At 50.6% G+C, this 17,811-nt stretch overlaps 1 protein-coding gene across 2 annotated transcripts in view; it reads right to left on the reverse strand.

Annotated features, from left to right (window-relative positions):
* Nucleotides 1–685: 685 nt before the first annotated feature.
* Nucleotides 686–17,811, reverse strand: part of ZNF512B (zinc finger protein 512B) — a 37,077-nt gene continuing 19,951 nt past the window's right edge. Inside the window, exons 12-17 of one of the 2 annotated variants that reach the window (XR_006417125.1) lie at nucleotides 15,543–15,734; nucleotides 13,510–13,611; nucleotides 10,333–10,395; nucleotides 8,267–8,365; nucleotides 6,182–6,904; nucleotides 686–955 (exon numbers count right to left, since the gene is read on the reverse strand). Coding sequence is in view for 1 of the 2 variants with exons in the window: in XM_044455561.1 (XP_044311496.1) it covers nucleotides 6,608–6,904; nucleotides 8,267–8,365; nucleotides 10,333–10,395; nucleotides 13,510–13,611; nucleotides 15,543–15,734 (753 nt within the window). In the remaining variant the exon portion in view is untranslated. Of the gene's footprint in view, nucleotides 956–5,942; nucleotides 6,905–8,266; nucleotides 8,366–10,332; nucleotides 10,396–13,509; nucleotides 13,612–15,542; nucleotides 15,735–17,811 lie in introns of those variants that run through there. The other variant, XM_044455561.1, reaches the window with a different exon arrangement.

The raw sequence follows: 17,811 nt of genomic DNA on the forward strand, positions 1-17,811 counted from the left end.
TTGTCAGAATTTTCTAGCACATCAAAGCTGCAGGTTGCAAAGACATAAAGTGACACGGGACACGGTTTATGGCTCTGAGCTACAAAGCAAGAACAGAGAACACCTGTGTGGCTTTTGCTTTTTGGGCATCAAAGCAGTGCCCCGTTCTGGAGGGGTGCAAATGAGGGGATTATCGATTTCTGAGGCAGTGGAGAGAAAAATGATGCATCAAAAGATTTCAGGCAAGACTACTGCTATTTGTTGTAGAGGTTTCTCTCTCCATTACAAAGGAGGTATTTTGCCACTGGCAAAGTAGAAACCCCCCCCCCCTGCAGTGTCCCCTGAATGGTGCATGGGAAGAGCTCTGTAGGTGTCTTAATTTAGCTGCCAAGAGAGGTGGTGGAGCTTACATGAAAAATTCCCAGGAGAGACAACCTGATAAGCGTTTACGTTGACTCTTCTCAGCATACCATTAAAGATATGCCTTATTAGAGGAATCGTTCAGGAAATTACTGAATGGGTTCCACAGAGCGTGAAGAAAGGACTATGAATCTGCAAAGCTGGTGAGCAGAACGGGTGCCAAAGGATAAAATAAACCTGGGAGCTTAATTAACTAAAAAGTAAATAGATTTTCCTTCTGAAATTCAAAAACCTTCAAATGAGAAAGGATGGTACAAATAGTTTAATCCTGTTATTCATGGGGGCGAGGGGGGGGGCACAGTTTCCATCCAGAGTTTCTCCTAGGCGAGGCCTATTAAAATGGCGATTAGTTCTGCACACATTAGAAAGGCTGGAGAGGAACGAGTTGGAGGCGCTGGGGATATGCCACAGATCCGTTCGGCTCAGTGCAGGAAAGAAGAATTTCTGCTCCTCTGCCATCATCTCAGAATGAAAAGATTTGGCACGGTTTTCTAGCACCTCCAGCAGATACACAAGTGGTGGAGAAAGGTGGCAGCACCATCCCACCTTCTGAACTCTGGAGAAGGAAAATAAACACGGGGAGAAGGAAAATAAAGGAAAATAAACCCGACACCCCCACTCTTGAGACAGGCAGTACAAGAGGCACTGTAAAGAAGAGATACATGGATCAGCCCCACAGCTGTTGTGGGAAGAGCCCACTGAGAACAGCTGCTGAGCGATGCCCCTTGAGAGGGATGGGTCAGGACACCAGCGTGGCGCCCTAGATTGCTGAGGAAGGCAGGGATGCTGGTGCAGGGGCATGGGATCGTGAGCTCCCCCACTCTCAGGTTGCGGCTCCCGCAGTCCCCCCTTCTGCCAAAGGGGCTCCAGAAGATCACAGCACCCCGCAGGAGTGGCATTCCATGGGTGGAGTGGAATCCTGCAGAAGGGGGACTGGCCCTGTTGCTCCACCTGCTGGAAGCCCCTTTGGCACAAAGGGATCTTCAGAGCCAAGACTCCGTTTTGTGTAAACCCCATTCTTTTAATGTGACATATATAGTCACAATCCACACAACATTGTCTACTTAGTGACTGTTGTTTTCTAGAGTCATCCTTACCCCCTGAAAGGAGTCAGGTTCTGTATACTCTCCTCGAGGCTGGCAATAACTTTATCGAACTTTGGGGTAAAAATCAAAGGCTTGCTTAACCTGGAAAGGGCTACTCTCACCTAGCAGGCAAATATATGTAGATCACTTGGATTTTAGTGCTTCCATGACACTGGATTTGCATTCTATCGAACAAGTTATCACAGAATAGAATTTAATATTGCACCTAGCTTTTAGTTCTGCTGATTACAGCCTATGGATTTTAGTTAATATTTTATAACAATGCACGCTTTCACAAGAAAACAAACGTCTGGGGAAAATATAATTCAGAAATCCCTCTTCACATTCTTCATTTCCATTTCTGTCATGGGGTAATCCCATACTTTCTGAGACAGATGTTCTTAAACTGCAGTCCACAGACAATGACTGCTCCTTTGTGCTTTTATATGTTCTCCAAGACCATAAGGAAAATAACAGAGGAAAATGCTCAAAATACCATTGGTGTTTCCACCACATGAGAAGAGGAAACCTGCTTTTCAGTACAAATTGCACAAGGGAAATTGAAAAGCAGCTTGCCTCTTTGCCAGTGCAAACTCCAAAAATAAGATTGAAGAGAAACATGGCTGTGTGCTCACTTCTCAGCCATGCGCACATCTGTCCTGTTGTTGCAGCTCCAGCAGAGCCGGCCAGAGCCGGGGGTCAGGCTAGATGACCTGAGAGACCCCTTCTGACTCGCTTTGTTTCTATGTTTCTAAAGGACAGGCAATTAAATTTAGATTTACAAGTGCTGCGATTCATGATGGCTATTAAGGCAAGAAAATGTGGTGGCCCTCAAGGGGCAACCAAAGCAGAACAACTGTCTTCAACCAAACATAATTTAGGGAGCACTTGTGCTCAAGAATATTTTTGATCCATTTGCAACTGCCCGGCATTCAGTTCAAAACAAGCAACAAAGCACGCATGGTGGTGCTGGGGGGGGGCGGGGGGGTCCCATTGCTATCTCCCATGCTCAGTCATGGTCTAGCACAATGCCACATGAATGGAACTTGCACTGCACGGGAGATGCTGCTTGCGGACTGTGCTCAACTGCATAATTACCTTCCCCCACGAATCAATCCCTGCCCCTCCAAAGGAGGAAATGTGCTCAAACTTTCCAAAGCCCGACCCACCTTCCTTCTGCACTCATCACAGAGACTGCTGTGATTCCCTCTGGTGCAACCTTGGATTTTCTGCATCAAAACAAACAAACCAACCAAAGGAAACCAGGTAGCTACCCCAACTTTCTCCTAATCCCTTTCTTCTTGTGATTTGACCAACAGTGCAGGCCAAACCCTTCCAACAGGGACGAGTTGCCCCAGTGCTGCAAACAAGTCCACAAAAATTACTAACCCACAACAATTCTGACCGGGCAGGGGCCGACACCTTGCAATAGTCTGCCTTACAGGCTATGGGTCACCAGAAGAATGGCTCCATCAGACTTCCCCAACCGATTCCCTCCAGATGTTTCAGATGGCAAGCCCGATCATTCCTGAGATCTGGTCATGCTGTCAGGGACTGATGGGAATTGTAGCCCTAACATTCTGGACGGCACCCTGCTAGATCTAAGCCTCGGCTGTTCACATCTACTCTGAAAATGGAAGTAATATTAATACCATGCCAACCACAGATGAGGGGATACAGACCAACGCAAACTGGGTATTCAGAGCCTTCCACAAAGTTCTCACCCTCATCTATCTGTATCACCGTCAGTGTTCAGTTTCTCTCTAGTGCTTGGAGACACCTGGTGTGTGTAGCGCAAATGCCACACTTGCTGCTAACGTAAACGTTTTCTTAGCCCGTGTTAATTTTGTGGCCTCCTCCAGTGCATCCTAGGAACTGTAGTTCTGGGTGGGAGTTGACCATGTTTTCTTGCTCCCTAAGCACTACAATTCCCAGGGCTCCTTGGGAGGAAGGTGCGAGCTGATGGAAACCAGCTGACTGAGACAAAAAGCTAAGGGAAGAGGCTGGACAATCAGAGGTGAAGCCCCTTGGGTTATGGGTAGAGGATTTTCATACTTCAAAATGGAACTGATGGATATGGGGCATGTGTCTCTGTCTGTGCATGTGAGAGGAAGGAAAAACCTCTCAAGCCCAGCCAAAAAAGAATCCGTAGCTGTTTTCATGCTCCAGATGCCCAGGGGATGAACTCCTGAAAATATAGATTGAAAAACCTGAGATAAAGCCAGAACAATTGAGAGAAACAACTTACTTCCAGGGATGATGTTGCTGATTTTGGAGGGCGGGGGGGGGGGATGCTGCCACCTCGGATTTCCCAGTCCCCTCCCTGATTTTTCCATGTCTTCAAATCTACAGGTGTCTCTGGGTTGTCATAGCTATAAAAGCTACATGGGCTCGTCATCTGCCGAGTCGCTGAACTTCCCCCACTATTCCATTACAAAGCAAAATTCTCTCCCAGGAGCATGGGACCTGTGGCATCGCCTTCACTATTGCACAGTTGCTGAGGAGCTGGGCAGGAGGAGGGCTTGCACCCATCCTGCTGGAGGGACCCTGTGGTTATGCCGGGTTGCCACCATGCGTACACATGCTGGACTAGATGGACTTTGGGTCTGACACAGCATGGCTTTCCCGATGTTCCTACAAAGCAAGTGATGCGGCCGGTTGCCCCAAAAATCTACCTGCGCATGGTTTGTGTGAATTCGTCTGTGCAGCCCTGCGGGCAACTGGTTCAGGCATTCGAGTCTGGTTGCCACGTTTGAAAAAATAAAACAAACCCCAAATATGGAGCAAGGTCCCGAGGCCTCCAGCAGCTGTTCTGATGGGTAGAAACGGAGGAGGGGATGCTTTTTTCCCTCTAGCTGTGAAGATGTTGTCACGGGATCTGCTCAGTTTATGAAATTAGGCTCAGAAAATCGCCACCTCCATCCCAGAAACTGCCTGAACGCAGACTGTGACAAAGAGAAACAGCAGCTTCCTGGCAGTGAGGCGGCTTCGTTCTACAACCGGAAGTGTCTTCAGACGCAAGGCATAACCCAGTGAGCTCCTCTTGGGTTTCACCATCAAGAAGCACATGATGGTTAAGGCAATTTCTGAAGAAGGCAAGACAAGCCATGCCGGGTCGGACCAAAGCCCTCCCTTTGTGCAGCAGTCTCTGCTCCCCTTTCTTGCGAGGGGACAAGCAGACTTTTCTGGCCTCTTCCTATACTTTTCTCTAGGAGCAAGTCTTGGGTAGTTAAGCTACTCTGGGTTTCCATGTTGGGTTGATACCATAACTATGGTTAAGGCATCAAACCGCCTAGTGGCTTGATTTACCACAGGTAAATTTTATGTCTGCACTGAGCAGGTCAGCAATGCAAAGTCGGGTCTGGGAATCCTGACTTGTTTTGGAAGTTGGTGGGACTGGACCCGCCCCTGCCCCCGGGAAGACTGGGCTTGCTTTAGCCTCTGAGGTAGCGGCCCCAGAACCTAAGCTGGCCTGGTCGTGTTGCTCGACAACAGCGGTCCCCAACCTGTCCCTCCAGACGTGGCAGAAGCAACGTTCCTGGTTCACTGGAGCTCACAGGAGGGAATGCTGGTCCATAGAGGCAAACAAGCCCCCAGCATATTGGAAAGAAGACAGATCCTTTGCCCCGAAACCTAGTTTACTTGGTGGAAAGAGTACTTCTATATATTGAGGATCGTTCGGTCCTGTGACAACATTTCCTGCTTCACACACAAGCTACAGAAGTACAGCTAGAGCCCAGATTAGTGAGGTCCAGCTACAAGATCCCCCGAAATCTAAATTAGCTGCTTTCTGGCACAACCAAGTGCAAGCACAGGGAGCACTCCTGGGAAGCACCATCTATGCTTTCTCCTAGGGACCACTGAAGCAATGTTGCAACTCATTGTGCATGCTGGGTGGTCCAAACTGGTCCCATAATGGGCCCCACTGGTTGTGTGAGGGATGGCAGACCAGCTAGACTCAAGGCTGAAGGGTGGTGGTGACACACTGGCACAAGGTAACAACACATGCCACGACAACCCCATGATCCCGCACAAATACATTTCTCACATCCATTGACTGACTGATGAACTAATTCACTAATTGGGCCCGTTTAGTATTTTCTTTCTTTTTGTATGTTCTCAAAAGTGTCTATGCTCCCACCCCAATGCAGCAATTTTTTTCCTTTCAAATCTATCATTAATTGAAAGATTGTTTACAAAAAATTATTGTGGTTTCCATAATTAAACCACTCAGGCAATTTATTCTGCAAGAAAAGTAAAAAAAAAAAAAAAGACTCATTGCCAACACCTCCCCACCCATTCCATCCCCAAGAGTTGTTTTCTAAAAACATCTCATTTTTAAAAACCTTGACATCCAAATTATGACTTCCAAAAGAGGTGCCAACTCTGCCAATCTACTGGCACACCAAAAGCAGTTGTAAGAACTCAAATCAGGGTAAATAATAATATAAAAACCAACGAAAAGGAAGACTGGGAAACCATCAAAGTTCTGAAATGTTCACCATCTAACAATCTCATCAGATTTTTCTTTCCTTTAAAAAAAAAAAGCATTTCCTATGAAAATGATCAAAGAAAGCTGGTTTTCAACCACAACCACAACAATAAATTCATTCATAGAATTCCCACCAGCTCTATTTCCTAACACATGACTGCTACCGGAAAGGCAATTCAAAAGTAAAGAAGTGTGAGAAGCTTACACCTGGGTTCCTATTGCACTTTGCTCTCCCTTTGCTCAAGCAACACCCGTTTGCTCTTCCTCGGTCAACTGGTGTCAGTTTCAAGGACAGATGAAAGAGGAAAAGTAGAATGAAGGTCCCCACCAGCAACCGTCTCGTTAGCGGCCGGTCCATGGATGGAGCGTGCAACGCACGGGAGCGCACAAGCACAGGTGTATGTACAGTCTGTGCAGGTTCTCAACAGAAGATTCGTCTCGGCCGACACGCTTGTTTTCTTCTTTCCAACGCGAAAACAAATGTCCATGATTATGCTTTGAAGTGGCTTCTTGTTTAAAAAAGGGGTGAGCAGAGGTGGGCTGGGGCTTGGCGAGCGGGGAGTCGCCCCCCCGCCCCATTGCCCTGGGCTGTAAACTGATCATTAAAGAGTTTTCCTTTCTTCTCAGCCACTTATTTCTCCAGCATTTTATGGGCTGCCCCCTTCTTGCTCGGAGAGGTCTTGCTACCTTTCTCGCGCCCATCCGGATTGCAGTCCATGGCCTGCCACGACCCTGTCATTTTTTTATGGTTAGTCTTTCCAGCCGTGCTCTCTTTGCTTTTGGCGAAAGCCTCTGGAAGTCTTTCCTTCGGCTTGCGCCCCCGTTTTTTCCCATCTGTGCTTTTCTTCTTCTCCTCTGTGTGGCTGGGAGAGGACTGTTCCCTGCTCTTTTTCTTCCGGATGGCCTCTGCAGAGGTTCGGAACCAGTTCTGTGTGAGAGAAGGAAAGGGAGAAAAGCAGCGACGGAGTCTCAGCACAGGTATTGTGAGCATAAATGTGTTTCCGCTGCACGGCAGGGGCAAGACCTCCCAGGGAAGGACCTGATCTGGACCAGGGAGTAAAAGACTCACACCAGAGACTGCTGCTTCATTTCAGAAGTTCAGAAGGGACATGCTGGCCTGGACTAAGGTCCATCTAGTCCAGATCCCCGTTGATACAGCAGTCAAGTGGAAGCCGCAAAGGGAAGTCCCAGACGGGCCTGGTGGAGCCGCACCCTCCCACTCACGTTCCCCCACAGATGCTGGAGACCTTCTGCACCTGGTCAGTCCCAGGATGCCTCGTCCTCCACACGCCTCTCCACCCCCCCCCCTTTCCAAAGCATCCAAGCGGTGGCCACATTTCGAGTTCTTTTTCACATCTTCTTTTGCATGTGCAAAATACACCGTGGGATCAGACCATAAGAATACCAGAGAATCCCTGCTGGATCAGACCTAAGGTTTTTATTTAAAACTTATTTTAATTGTTAAATTATTTAATTAATAGGAGTTTAAATTTTTAGCCAAGAATGCACTGGGGGTTTTTTCAACATTTTTTTTTATTTGTTGTATTGTTATTATTTATGTATTTATGTATTCTTTGTGAGCCGCCCCAAGGCTTTGTTGCGATGGGGGCGGCATAGAAATGCTTTAAATAAATAAATAAATAAATAAATAAATAAATAAATAAATAAATAAATAAGGTCCGTCCAGCCCAGCACTCTGCACACACGGTGGCAAAACAGCTGCCCCAGGATCCCTCCGGCAGGATGGGGGCAAGACCTCCACCTGCCCAGCTCCCCAGCAACTGGTGCATGCAGGCAGGCCGCCTTTGGTGGAGGAGGGAGCCCATGGCCAGCCAGGCTAGTAGCCCCTGATCAAAGGTCTCTACTCGAGCATTAAAACAGTAGCTGTTCTGCTGCTTCAGGAAACCCCAAAGCAGGGCAGGAAGGGGATGCTGATCCCTCGTTTATCCCAAGGATGAGCGCTTAGTGCAGCCTTACTGGACCTGAGTTTTCCTTTTCCAGTGACTGCAGTGCCAGGTTGGTGCGTCATTCCCAGAGGGATTTGCAGGTGGGGAGGGCAGCAACCGGCCACTGCCAAGAAGCGCTCATAGCTGCCCCCACTGGTAAACATGGCCCCCACACCTGCTGCCAAGAGGAGGAGAGAGAACGGGGAGACCTCAGCCAACCCTACGAAGCTCACCTGCATTCTGGCTCCCGCCTTCCGGGCCTCAAGGGGATTTCTCAAAATGCCACTTCCTTCCTGTGGCAAAAGTTCCCCAAAAGTCCTCCATCAATCAACCCCAGTGCTTACCTCTGAGTGAGTCTTAATGATGTGGTATTTGACTCCACTTTCTGAGCTAAACTCCTTCTGACACAGAAGACAACGGTATTTCCCCACGGAATGTTCTCCCTGCAAAGCAAATGCCAGCCCTGTGAATTCCCCCACTACTGCAACCTTCTTCTGGGAAATTTCGACCACACTTGCGCATTTGATTTAATTTAAATTATTTAATTTCTCGGCCTATACAGTTTCAGGCTGTCAGCGGGGGAAAACACAGAATATCCTGATATTTCATAGGTACAGGGGGAAATAGCACCTCTCTCTTTGTAAACAAACCGGACATCAGCAGCAAATCTTTCAGCCTAGCCTTCTCTGACACACTAGTTTTCTAGCTGCGGAGACTTTGTGTTCCCCTGTGAGGGGGAGTTAAAGAGGCACAAACGCAGTTGTTCTTAACTGAAGCGGTTCTGACCAAGAGCGACTGGGTCACCAGAGCTGCCCTCTGGGCACAAGCAGGCAGTTCTATGGCCTCCTCATGTGAAGAGATTCTCACTGCCGTTAGACATGTGTGGAGCGAGGGCAAAGAGCTCGATTCTCTGGGGTCCAGCTGCCAAATTCTGCCCTGACTACTTCATAGTCAGCACAACCAGACATGAAGCCCTCCTGGGACGCTGCAATTTCATTCTGCACCACAGACCATCTATCAGGAGCTGGGCCTCCCTTTAATTTATGACCAAATGTGATCGATAAAGCTTTCGTAATTACTCCTTTAGGTTACAGAGCAGCTAATTAAAATGCCGGATTTCTGCTATCCTGGAGCTTGTGAAAAATGAGCTCTCCTCTTTGCCTCCACCTACCCCTGGAAGGTGTGACATGCATTCTTTAGTGCAAGGATGGGCTGCACTTTGGGATTCCCAAAGGGAGCTGTGGAGAAGGGCATTCTGCAGATATGCACTTCCATTTGGACCTGTCCCTTCCATGGATTAGAACAGGGTGGCCAGACTGGGGCTCGCGGCCACATGCGCCTCTCTGAGTGCATTTTGCGGCTTGCAGAGGGGCTGGAAAAGCCCGGCAGTCCAGAGCCGACTGGTTCAGCAGCAAAGCGGAGGTGGGGCCAAGGAGCCTGGCGGCTTCCAAACACCACCTGTGGGGTGCGGGTGGCCTTGGGCATGAGCGCACTGAGGCTGTGGCCGAGAGAGGAGAGGAGCGCCTGCACAGATTTCGAGGGGGGCTCGGCACTCCTGCAGTACCCCATTGGAGGGGATTGGGGCCAAGTCGGCGGGCAGAGGGGGGCGGGCTGTTGCCGGATGGGGAGCAGCTGCGAATGCTGGCTCAGGGAACGGCTGTGTGTGTGCGTGGCTGTGGACGGATGCTTTGGTCATAGTAAATAGGTGCTATGGCTCTCAAAGGTTGGCTGTTTACTTCCGTGGCTCTTCCGGGAAGCAAGCCTGTCCACCCCTGGATTGGGGCCATCCTCACACAGTTTGAAACACCGTAGCTGGCAGGGCTGGGCCGCCATAAGGCAAAGTGGTCGTCTGGGAGACACAAGCCGTTCTGGTCGGCACCAAGGAAGTCCTCATGGCTCCCCAGACAGAGGGTCAAGACACTGGGCTCAGGTGAGGCTCGAATCTGCAGGGGAGGAAGACGGAGTGGGTGTGTTCTCGGGGGAGTCTGCCCACCTTTGCCAGAGCATGGATGGCCGTTTCTTTGGTTCTTTCTTTCCGCACCTTTGCTGCTTCCATTCTGGCCCTGGGGAGATGCTATGAACTATCGCAGCCAGCGCAGCGTGGTGGCTAAGAGTGCGGGACTGGGACCCAGGAGATCCGGGTTCTGGTCCCCTCTCAGCCACGGCGCTCACTGGGCGACTCTAGGCCAGGCACAGACCCTCAGCCCAACCCACCTCGCAGGGCTGTTGTGAGGATAAGATGGTGGCGGGAGGAGACCTAGGTAAGCACCCTTGAGTTCCTTGAAAGGAAAAGAGGGGGTTGTAAAGCTAATAAATACATAAACAATAATCCCAGGGCCTTTTTTAATTTTCTTGCAGACGGGGGGGGGGGGGAGACCCTAATGGTGGGCGGGTACGATGAAACGCTTACCTTGTTGCAGTTTGCAAGGTGGGCTTTCAAACCAGACACGCTGGAATAGATGGCTGCGCAGCACTGGAAGGAAACACAGCAAGGCAGAGGCTGAGCAGGGCTTGCAGCCCCCCCCCCCCCCCCCCGGCCCCCCCCCCCGCCACTTACCGCAAGCCCTCCTCTGCAAGCTCAGCACAAGCCTGAACCACACGGCTAAGCACCGGGCCTTGCCACCCACTCCCTCCCCGGAGGCGGAGGATAATGGGAGTTCCGTGGCAGGCTGCCGGGCAGGCCGAATCCATCCCTTCAAACACAGCTGTTTCCGGGCAGTTACGGGGGTCCTGCTGGGTGAGAGGAGATCCGAAGGCAGCGGGGGGCCCAGCGGCTGCTGAAAGGGAAACTGGGCCGAGTGTCCCTGGGTGGTTTCAGGCACGCTGGCCGTTTTCCAGAAGGGGCATGCTCCGTTGGCAAAGGCCTCCCACTCACACCTCTCAAACTCATGGCAAGGTTGCTCACGCGTCGGAAGGAAGCCTTTCCTGTCGATGAGAGGTAGCCAACATCTTCAGGCCAGGAGCCCAGTCCTTCCCAGCCGAGCTGCTGTGGGGCTGGACACCCCAGCTAAGGAATAACCACTCATCTCCACACTGCGTAACATCCCACTACCTCCTCCGTCCAGGGTATGAAGACACTTCACTGACGAGGGGGGTGCCCTGGCAGAGATGACACAAACTCCTCTTGCAGGACCAAAGGATGCATTTGGCCAGCTAGTTATCTGGATTGCTTTCATGTACTTATTTAATTTCTATGCCACCCAACAGCTGAGCTCAGCGGGATTCTGGCCAACACTGGAAGAAGCCCCAGAAGCTTCTGCACCATCCCCAAACCTCCTCTCTGCACACACCTTAGGAAACCTGAAGAGACGGCCTGGCTCAGAAGCCGCACAGGCCTTGCGGAGGCTCCTGACTAGGCACGGGCTGCGCTGATTTCCAGGGAATGGGCAGCAGACCTGAAGCGGCTTCTTGGCTCTGGAATGCCCCTGCTCCTCGCAGCCTTTTTCGCCCTGGAAGGATGCTCCAGACATCTGTGTCATCACACGGGTGCCCCAGGGAAGCCCCTTTGGCCCAGGGAGGCTGGCAGGCGGGCGGGTGGCCGGCTCGGAATGCCTCACGCACAGCCACTGGCCCAGTGATGCTGCCTGGACCAGCAGCAACGTAACAGATGCCAGCACGTACTTCTGGGCTGGCAGGCGCTCCATTGAACCAGCTGGGGGAGAGGATATGCTTTGCTGGCTCTCTACTGGCTCAGCACACTGCAGAGAGTGAACCACAGACAAGGAGCGTGTGCTCCAGAGATGTACCGCTTGCTGGCCAGCGTGTTCTTCTCCTTTTTGGAAAGCTGAAGGTGCCTGGCGTCTTGTGAAGATCCAGTGCAAGGGCCACCAAGGGACTCGGTCTGCTCACGCGCAACCTGAAAACACGACTCCTCTGACTGCACCCCCTTGGATTGAAACATCCATGCCGTTTTCCCCTTAATTAGGACAGGGCATGATTTTCCTGCTCACGAGACTGGGAATAAAGGAGGGTAGCCACATCCCGGTTATCTCTGTTTATAGAATCACAGAATAGTAGGGTCGAAAGGGGCCAAGAAGGCCCACTTCCTGCTATTGCAGGACACCAGTTCCCACCATCCCACTCAGAGGGCTGTCCAGTTTGATTTTGGATGTCTCCAGTGTGGGAGAGCCCCCCACCTCCCCAGGCAGCTGGCCCCACTGTCGCATTGCTCTGACAGTGAGGAAGCTTTTCCTGATGTCCAGCCTGAATGTGGGTTGCCGCAACTTGAGTGGATTATTCCGTGTCCCACAGTCTGGCATCAGCAAGAAGAGACCGTGACCTTCCTCTTTGTGATGGCCTTTGAGGTGCTTATAGGGGGATGTTGTTGTAGGGGCCATTCTGGCTGAGCAAAGATCCCCTGCCAGGAATGGCGCGGTGGCTGGAGTCACAAGGTGATCTATGAGGAATGGCACGGAATTTTCAGAAGCCGCAGCAAAGACCCCCTTGGCCTTGGGTGGCCAGGGGTGGGCAACTGGTGGCCCACCAGATCCTTTGGCCTACAGCTCCCATCAGCCCTGGGGAGCATAGCTACGGGTAAAGGTCATGGGAGTTGGAGGCCAAAACATCTGGAGAACGACTGGTGCTTTAAGCCAAGCCCACCGTGTGAGCTCTTCCCCCGGTCCTTCTGGATGGGATGGGATGGGATGGGATGGCAGCATTGCACCCACCAGCTGGCTTTGCCAAGCTCACCTGTCATCACTGTGGTGATGGGAATTCGGGTTATCTTTGTACTGGCGGCTTGGGATTCTAGTCAACCTGCTGCTCCGCCGGGTGACGAGCACTGGGAAATGAGTCCCTAGAAGATGTTCCAGGTTCACATCCCCGTATCCTGTCCACATCTGCTCCATTCAGCTCTTCCAAGTTTGTGGTTTCCTTTATGGATTCCACCCATCTCCGATTTGGGCTTCCCTTTCATCTTCAGCCTTTGAATTCCCTGCCACGATTGTCTTCTCCAGGGAGTCCTGCCTTCTCATGATGTGTCCAAAGTACTTGCCATTTTTGCCAATAGGGAAGCTCCAGCTTAACTTCATCTAGGAACCATTTGTTCGTCTTTCTGCCAGTCCAGGGTACTTGCCAAGCTCTCCTCCAGCGCCGTCTTTCAAATGCATCCATCTTCTGCCTGCCAGTTTCCTTCCCTGCCCAGCTTTCACACCCAGACACTGTGATTGGCATATAAGAGTGTGGACGATCGTGGCCTTGGTCTCGGGTGAACATCCTTACATCTGACCATCTTTCCTTCCAAGCCTCCATCCTCCTAATTTCTTGGTTGCAGCCTCCCTTTGCAACGAAGACTGAGCTGATACAAAATCTTTCATGATCTCAAGTTCTTCACTGTTAACAGTAACGTTCCACAATTCTTCTGCCATCACGATTTTTGTTTTCTTGGTGTTCAGCTGCAGTCCTGCTTTTGCACTTTCTTCATCCATATGTTATCTGTAGTGTTACGGCCATTGCCTACCATACACTCAGATCTTCTCTACCTCCGGAGAGATCCATTGCAGAGGAAAAGGGTGCCCTTCTGGAAAGCCGTTTGGGAGAAGGAAGCCCACCTCTCAGGAAGAAACTCTATGGAAAACTCAGGACTTACGTGGTTGGGACAGTTGATGTGGCCTTTCTCCTTCACTTCGTTTTTCCAGGACTCCAGGAGTGTAGGATTCAGCTTCGGAAGACCAGGACGGGTGTAATTTAGCTGCCAAACAAGCAAGAGGTGTTCATGGATGTCACCATTTCCTGAGGAACAGATCCCTCCCGATCTCTTACCCATCCAGATCTCTCAAGCCAGCTAATAGTTTGGGAGCATCCTCCTCCTTTCCAACTCTCCCATTTTCACCAGTCCTATTAGAATTCTCCCCTTTAATCATATATATGTATAATATATAATGTGACTTCCCGCCTTGACTTCTGTAACGCGCTCTATGTGGGGCTACCCTTGAAGACGGTCCGGATACTTCAGTTGGTTCAAAATAGAGCTGCCAGGTTGCTGACGGGGACTGGGCATTATGTTCACATGACTCCAGTCCTCCGACAGCTTCACTGGCTTCCCATTGAAGTCCGGGCCCAATTCAAGGTGTTGGTGATGACCTATAAAGCCCTAAACGGCTTGGGTCCTGGTTACCTGAAGGAGCGCTTACATCCATATATGCCCGGCCGCCCCTTGAGATCGGCGGGAGAGGCCCTTCTCCGGGAACCCTCCGTGAAAGAAATTAGGAGGGTGGCTACTCGGAGGAGGGCTTTCTCTGCGGTGGCACCTAAGTTATGGAATGCGCTCCCCAGAGAGGTCCGCCTGGTGCCGTCATTATTTGTTTTTCGGCGCCAGGTGAAGACCTTTTTATTTAAGCGGCATTTTAACTGTTAGTATTACTTGATCTTATCTGGCCAGGGCGGCTTATTTTATATTGTATTTTTGTATTTTTAATGTTTATATTTATTGTAATTTATATTATAATTACTTTTATTTATTGTTGTAAGCCGACCTGAGGCTTCGGTGAATGGGGCGGCATAAAAATGTTTTAATAAATGAATGAATGAATGTATAATGCTAGGCATTGGTGCTAACCTTGGTTCAAGCTAACCAGGATTGTCCTCATTACCAAAGTTTGCAACCAGGACTTCAAGTCCTCAGGAGACTGGGAAGGTCAGGCCTGAATTGTGCAGTTACATTCCCCATTCTGTCAGCTCAAAATGCCTTTTCTAAGGCTTCATTATCGGCAGACAGAGCTTTAAATAAAAATAGGCTGGGATTTATCCACATCCTTTTACCCTTTGCCTCCACCCCTTTGGTCCCACCTATCACTAGAATCCGGCCCCGAGATTTTCCCCAGAAGGTTCAGCAACCCTGATGTAAAGCATCAGGTTTTCTAGCAATGGAAGCTTCTAGGCAAATTAAATGGAAAAGCAACCAGGAAATCACACTCCACGTTGGTACTCCACACACAGCCATCTCTGAAGCACCAAACATGAATGAGCCCCATTATTTCCGTTTGCAGCCAGGTGCTGACTGGCTGTCCTTTATGAAAAGCACTCCCTTCTCCACAGCAATCCATGTTTGTTTCAACAACTTTAAAAAGAGACTTCATTTACCAACCCACCAAGCACAAATTGAGTCAACTGGCTTCCTTCTGCATGCACAAATTTAAATAAACTGAAGAAAATGTTTCACTCGATAGAGGCCCAAGGGCCTTGTTTCGTTTGGAGATAGAAGGGATGTGTGAAGCTGAGCTCACTCAGCAGAAGAAAAAGCACTGATGCCTTTGCAGATACCTCCTTAGCATCCAGCAGGGCATGGCTGGATTATGCATCGGACAAACATCATGGGTTTGCTAGAAGAGCCCTTGCATGTATCATGACTACAGGCAGCATTCTGCTCCCCAGCTCAGCAAGAACCAGCTACCAAGAGGGACCCAGCTGATGTGAACGTGTAGACCAGCCCGCTTTGGACTACAGCTCCCAGAATCCCATGCCAGCTAGGCTGAGAACTGCAGTCCAATGGATCTGGAGGGCACCAAGCTGTGGAGGGCCGGTACAGCTCACCTGGGCCTGGTTCCTCAGCCCATAGCCCTGGTTTCCACCCTAACCGTTCACCCCACTTCCAAACTGGCTCGGTGAGTCACAGGCTCTCACCCGCTTCGTCTCAGGGACCAGGTCGTCCTTCATCCTCCGCTTGGTCCAGTCTTTGGCCAGCTCATCCTCGGCGATTTCCTGCAAGTGGAAGACAGCCACCTGGGCAGACGTGCGGCGGATCCTGCCGCTCGGGGTCCTTTCAAAATCCTCCACCAGGCTGGCTTCAGGTTTCGTCTCCTGCTTCTGAGGAGGCTGAGACAACAGAAAAGGGCACAGTCACCAGTACAAAGACAGATGCAGCGGCTGCTGAAGAAATCTTCCACGCCAGTGTTTGGGAGGGCCTACTCAAAAGAGCTTGGAAGCTACATCGGGTGCTCGGGGCGGGGGGGGGCAACATTCACAGCTGTATGGCAGAAGCAGAGCATTTATTACTCCACGTTTACATTTTATTTATTATTGCATGCATATTCGGCCTTTTCCCCTCTTGCAAGGAACCCAAGATTCCTCACCCAATTCCCCTTCCCCCATTTTTCCCCAAGAATAAATAAAATAAAAAATAAAAAATAAATTTTCCCCAAGAACAACTGTGTGAGTGTCAGTGACTGGCCCAAGGTAGTATCCGGGTCTCAGAACATGGCAACACGTTGACTCCCATTCGGCTTTCATTTCCCTGTTATTTTAACTCCCTCCCCCTGTGGCACTGTGGTTAGACTGGGACTTGGGGAACCTGGGTTCAATATGTTTTTATTTAAATAAAAAAATTCAACCTAAAAAAAAAAAATAAAAATTTCAACCTAGGGAGGTTCGCATTGCTTAGGGCCAGACAGCAGGAACACTGGACATTTACTGTCGTGAGGCCGTAACTCACGTCTCCAATTAACTCACACAGCAGCCGGCAATAAAACTAAAGGCTTTTATTGCTATTTGCTACAAGATTTACGATGCAACAGATAAGCTCTGGCAACGAGCTCCTAGCAGCTCAGTTGCCCACTCCTTTCTGAACTAAGAAGGCTAAAGTCACGTGGACCTCAAACGCCTCTCCCGTTTCTCTGTCCGTGGGTGGGACAAACTTCTCCCCTGCCTTTCCAACTGGTCTATTCTCCGTAATCTTCTCCGAAGCTGAGCGTTTCGTAAATTTCCTGTTACGTCTTCCTGTTCTCTAGGACTCAGCCCAGCAGCTTCAGAGTCTGGGGGGGGGGGGGGGGGGACTTGCTCAAACACCTCGGAGTCTCCAGGAAGGGGAGCTGCACCCTGCTCCAACAACTCAGAGCCAGGATGTGGGGAGGCTACTCACGAGGAAGCCTCAGAATCGGGCTGCAGGGGGGTCACCTGGGCCCTGGGCACCACGTAGGAATCTCCCTGTTCCAACGCCTGACTCTCATGGCGAGCCCCTGGCCCTCTCTCACACGCCAATGCCTCTGTCGAGCCGTAAGGCATGACAATTACTTAACTGGTCTGTTTGCTTGGTTTGATGATGTATCCCAGAGTCGATGCACTCAGACTCATCCCCCTCAGATCCTCCTTGTTCTCGAGTGTCCCTGCCTGAACCAGGGATGGTTTGGTTCTCAGCAGGCGCCTGACTAATCTCAATCCTTAACCCTGACTTTTCAGGAACACATTCCTTCCAACTCCTTCCTTCCTTTGTCTAGGTCACCTTTCCAGGCTGAATTTCTTCCCTGGCACGCTGTGCTTCAAGAAAAGCAGGCCCAATTCTTGCATGGGGATTCACAGGGATGTATTGTGTCACCTTGCTGTGCATTAGTCCTACCTCACAGGGTTACTGGAAGCACAAATACACAGAAACAGAAACAGAGCGAGTCAAAAGGGGCCTCCCAGGCCATCTAGTCTGACCCCCGGCTCCAGCTGGCTCTGCTCATGACATGCCCACCATGTGCACGTCCAGCCTATCCTTGAGCACCTGCACTGATGGGGCCTCAACCACCTCCCGTGGAAGCCCATTCCACACCCTGGGGGTCCTGACTGTCAGGAAGTGCTTCCTGGCATCCAAATGGAACCTGGGCTCCCTGAGCTTTGCTCTGTTGGGGCGCGTCCTGCCTTCCTCTGCAGGGGAGAACAGGCCTCTACCCACCTCCGTGTGACATCCCCTCACATACCTGTGTGTCACCAACATATCCCCCTGGAGTCTCCTCTTCTCCAGGCTGAAGAGACCCAGTTCCCTCAGTCTCGCCTCATACGGCATCCCCTGCAAACCGGCCACCAACCTTGTGGCCCTGCTCTGCACTGACTCCAACCTGGCTACATCCTTTCTGTAATGAGGGGCCCAAAACTGAGCACAATACTCCAGTTGCAGGCGCACCAAAGTTGTATA

The sequence above is a fragment of the Varanus komodoensis genome, unplaced genomic scaffold (genome assembly GCF_004798865.1).
Source record: "Varanus komodoensis strain SLA01 unplaced genomic scaffold, ASM479886v1 scaffold8, whole genome shotgun sequence".
Lineage (NCBI taxonomy): Eukaryota > Metazoa > Chordata > Lepidosauria > Squamata > Varanidae > Varanus > Varanus komodoensis.